The sequence below is a fragment of the Monosiga brevicollis genome, genomic scaffold (genome assembly GCF_000002865.3).
Source record: "Monosiga brevicollis MX1 MONBRscaffold_7 genomic scaffold, whole genome shotgun sequence".
NCBI lineage: Eukaryota > Choanoflagellata > Craspedida > Salpingoecidae > Monosiga > Monosiga brevicollis.
Genome location: NW_001865044.1, coordinates 1,128,403 through 1,132,698, shown reverse-complemented (window position 1 = coordinate 1,132,698; position 4,296 = coordinate 1,128,403). Strand labels below are relative to the sequence as shown.

Below are 4,296 nucleotides of genomic sequence, written 5' to 3'. Positions count from 1 at the left end.
TGATGGCTTGTAGTTGTGATGTGTGACTGCCTTTTTATGTGTCTTGTGTTTAAAATGGCCGTATCTCTGGTTATACTTGGTCGTTTTGTACGATTTTTGTTTCTATGTGCAGGATTCTTCGCGCTTGTACTTCTTGGCATGATAAAAGCCAGTGAATAGACATCTTCTAACAGGGTAAAAGACCCACCGACCTTTTACCCCGTTGGTGCGAAAGGTCGATGTCAGATAAAAAAAGTACAAAAGGTCGGGGAAAAATTTTTGATTTTGTTCAGAAAGCCTCAAATCAACCCTTTTTGAACCGGACCTTTTACACTTTTTTTTGGATCGGGGTAAGAGGTCTAGTGTCCTGTGAAACGGCAGCGCCACCATGAATTCTCAAGTTACTTCGCCGTCGGATACGAGTCATTTAAAGGCGTCATGTGAAATATTCCAAATGACTATCAAACAGTACCATCCCTCCCTTCAGGAAGCGGTGGAGCGCTGCATTCATGAACTGCTCTCCCGCGGGTGCAAACTGGGGCTTCACCTTCGAAAGCAACTAAACTGCCGAGTCTTGGAGCTCAGGAGTCTCGGCCCTGACGAAGTGGATCTCGTCTGCAGCAAGAAGTATGTCATGTGGTCTGCTTGCCAGCCTCACTCTGCCGACGCCTCACTCACTTAGCCTGGATCGACGCAGATTTTCACCATTGGATCTGAGAGAGCCCATGGCAGAGCGGGCGCTGGCCAATCGTTCGCGACGCGGTAAGGTCGATTGGATTGAGGTGACCAAGATTTTTGAGCATGGCATGCAGCTTTGGTACGCCCTTGCTAGCTCACGTGGGCAGACTCCAGTGTATAAATTGTTGTTTGTCTTTCACCTTAAACTTGTGCTTCGTCTTCACCGGACGATGTGGGGTGGGCGTGCATAGGTTATACAGTGAACTGGGTATCTCACCCGCTGGATACAAAACGCTTCGCCTGTCTTTGAGCCAAGCCATGTCTTTGAAGTCTGCCAACTCGCGACAGGGTAAGCGTCACGAGTGGTGGGGCGTATTTTGGGATCTACTGCAGCAATACCTGGAAGACGAGAAAAAGGTCCCACCCACCGGCAATGCCGATGTTTCCAATGTGAGTGGGATTCCTCAAGGCCGCCGTGATCTTTGGCGGGGCATCATGCCCGTGCTCAAAACAATCAAGGCGGAGCGTCAGCAAGTTTTGAGTGCCGTTGCGCGGGGGCGTGAAGCAAGCAATCTGCGCAGTGCTAATGCCGAGGCTATTGCTGCCTCGGCTCTCAGTGCATGTGGCCTCCTGCCTCCATTGGGTGAATCGTCTCTCCCTCAACCTGATTCGAGCCAACAGGCTCAGAGCACACCGGCGCGAAGTGAGGGGGGCGTGGTGGCTGAAGATCAGCCCGATGATGGGCAGACCGCTTTGAATGCGTTTTCGGGGCCTGAGGCCGATATCAGTCTCGTGCCCTCCCCGGCCGGACATGGGAGTCAATCCCCCAGCGGGCAAACTGCGGGCATCGATTTGTCTATTACTGCCCATGTACCACCAGCAGCAGCTCAGGATGAGGATCAAACCCAAAACGCGATCTCTACCCGGCCTGCATTTGACAGTCAAGCAATCACTGAACCAGATGTGTTTTTACCGCCAATTGCTTCGATGTCTCAGATCGTGCAGCACACCCTGAGAAATCTTATTGGCCATTCGGGGCCCTCGCCTCCTGATGGATCAAGAGAGCGGGCGCGGCTTGATGATGAGATTGCAACTATAAAAAGCGAGATGTCGGAGATATCTTCTGCTATTCAGGACGATGCTACTCACGTTCGCGACACGCTGAAAAAGTTTGAAGGCGAGCTCACGCACGTTCATGACAAGATCGCCAATCTTGAGACCATGCTAGGTGGCATGCAGGCCCTTTTGCAGCAGGCGATCCGTCGACCCTCCGATGGAGACAGCCCCTCACTGGCCACAACGGCAAAACGGGCCTCTGATGATGCCTCGCATCCCGAACTGCGAGTCACACGCGCACGAGCTTCACGGCGATAGCCATGCAGAGATCCTGTTCGACTATTTATTTGATATGCTCCTTAGCCCATCAATTGAAAATAAATACGAACATCAAAGGTCATAGAGAGTAGGCAAGTGAAGCTAGCTGGGGTGGCTAGGCACATGCACTTTCAGCTGGCGGAAAGCGGCCCAAGAGCCAGATACTCGTCAAGCGTGGGTATGCGCAGTTTGTGCTCAAAGTACTGAGCAACAGGATTTGTCTGGTCGTCACAGACAAGCATGTTGCTCAATAGCACGGCTGTCAGCATGTAGGCAGATACCGGGCGCTTTTGCACCATCATTAGACGAGGGTCTACTACACCCTCAAAACGCGATGCAATTCCGTAGCCGGAAGCCCCAAAAGCCCATTCAATCACGACTCTGAGACGTCCCAGCTCTCGATTTCTCGCTTCAGACTCAGGTGAAAAACCACGCTCGTCTCTTCGCTCCGGACGCACCAAGCGAGCGGAGCGAGGATAAGCGGAATCTCCCAACAGACACCACGGCTCGCTTGCTGGCCAGCATTGTTCAAGTTTTTCCAGGACACCCGATTGCTTGAGGAGATGTGCGTCATGTTTCGGCCCTACGAAGCAGGGTGCAGCGATAAGACATGGTCTCTTAAACCGTAAAGTCAGGTGCCTCACCTCTCCAAGGCCCGGCAAAGCTGATCATGAGCCCGTTTGGGGCTACAATGCCTTGATAGCGAATCGTATGTCGCTGTATGAATGATCACGTGTGAGAAAGCAGAGAAAACTCAAAGGGTCATCCAAAGGATTCACCATCAACTGTGCCATTCAACCGACAGGGCACGTACCGCATCCTTGCCGGCATAAAACGCGCGCTGGACGTCATTACCTTTTGGACGCGCTATGGGCTGGCCTGTGCCATCAATAAAGGCACAGATCCCCGCTAGAGGCGAATGTTTTGCCGCAACGGCTGAGGCTGCAGCTTCCGTCCAGTCGGGTAGAAAGTAGCGCACATCAAAAGCCAACTGCGCTTGAAACATCCGAGCAACAGCGACTGCAAATGTATTAATAACCTGCGACATTTTGGGTACTGTCCAAGATACTCCAAGTAGACGTATGACATCGCTCAGTCGCGATGACCGATGAAACAAGGCAAGGAACGCCAGAAGGGCCTCCTTCAGTGGAACTGGAAATTTGCTGCGCACTCGAGAGGAAAGAGCCGTGGCCAAGCGCGTAAATTGACCGGCATCGGCCATACCAAAACATTGAGACCATGCTGACTCGGGGAAGCGATCGAAATTGACGTGCGGTGTTCCAGCTTCTGTAATTCTGTATGCAGGGCGCATGACGACATTGGCGAAGTGTTCTTGTATCTGGGTGGCGATCAGTAGGAGCACCGCGATAGCACGCTTGATTGATTCGACGGGATGCCCAGCTCGTTTGTATTCCAGTAATTGTTCCAGACCCATCAGGTAGTACAGAGTACCAAGCTGGCTGCCATAAGCTTCCATTGATTTGACGACAGCGCGTCGCGTACTGGCCGAGAAACGGCCATCACGCAAGAAGGCGGCGCGCGACACCAACTTGATTCGAGGTCGAGCCATCGAGTTTTCGTTGTTTTTACTGGTCAAAAAGTGTAAAAAGTGCCCGTTGCAAGTTGAACCTCCTTAAAGTCTAACCTTTGACACATATACTATTCGTCCCGATTTGACCCCCACCTTTTGACTCGGTTAGAAGATGTCTAATGTAACTTGTTCTCTTGTGTTGTTTTGCGTGCCGTTGTGATGTTGATGTCGGGGTTGCACAGCTTTGCTTTCAGCTCTGAGGTTCAAACACCTAATTTATTTATTATTAGAACTTCTCGCCATGTGGACTCACTCGCTGTCGGTTGCTGTGTGCTCCATTCCAGAGTGCCAAACGAACCCCTCACATTTGCTCGGTTTGCCGTGGCCCTGCCATCAACCACAAGCGCAATTGGTGTCCTGTTAAGCAAAAACCTCGAGGGAAACTGTCAGGCTCCAGCACGTCTGGAGGCCGTCTTTGGAAGACCCATAGCGACCGATGCTGAGTGTGTGCGAAAGCAGTGGGAGTGCTCAAATGCGTGGAAGCACGGATTTGACGCTAACAGAAACTGGCAGCCGCGTCTGCTGTGTCTGCCTCTGCTGCCTCTGCTGCCTCTGTTGCCTCTGCCGCATCTGCCGCCATTTCTCAACTTCATCAAAGCAATTCCAATTTGTAACGATCGAGGCAGAAATCTGCACGAACTATGATTCTTTTGTTTGTTTTATCCTGATTTTCT

General features: G+C 51.7%; 2 protein-coding genes across 2 annotated transcripts; one reads left to right on the top strand and one right to left on the bottom strand.

The window, feature by feature from the left end:
- Positions 1-367: 367 nt before the first annotated feature.
- On the top strand, positions 368-2,031 carry MONBRDRAFT_24707 (uncharacterized protein; the record flags this gene model as incomplete). Its single annotated transcript, XM_001745060.1, has 3 exons — positions 368-606; positions 677-796; positions 909-2,031. The coding sequence occupies 3 exons, from the start codon at positions 368-370 to the stop codon at positions 2,029-2,031; spliced, it is 1,482 nt and encodes a 493-aa protein (XP_001745112.1).
- Positions 2,032-2,812: 781 nt separating this feature from the next.
- Positions 2,813-3,601, bottom strand: MONBRDRAFT_7522 (uncharacterized protein; the record flags this gene model as incomplete). Its single annotated transcript, XM_001744891.1, has 1 exon — positions 2,813-3,601. The coding sequence occupies one exon, from the start codon at positions 3,599-3,601 to the stop codon at positions 2,813-2,815; it is 789 nt and encodes a 262-aa protein (XP_001744943.1).
- Between the last annotated feature and the right edge of the window lie 695 nt (positions 3,602-4,296).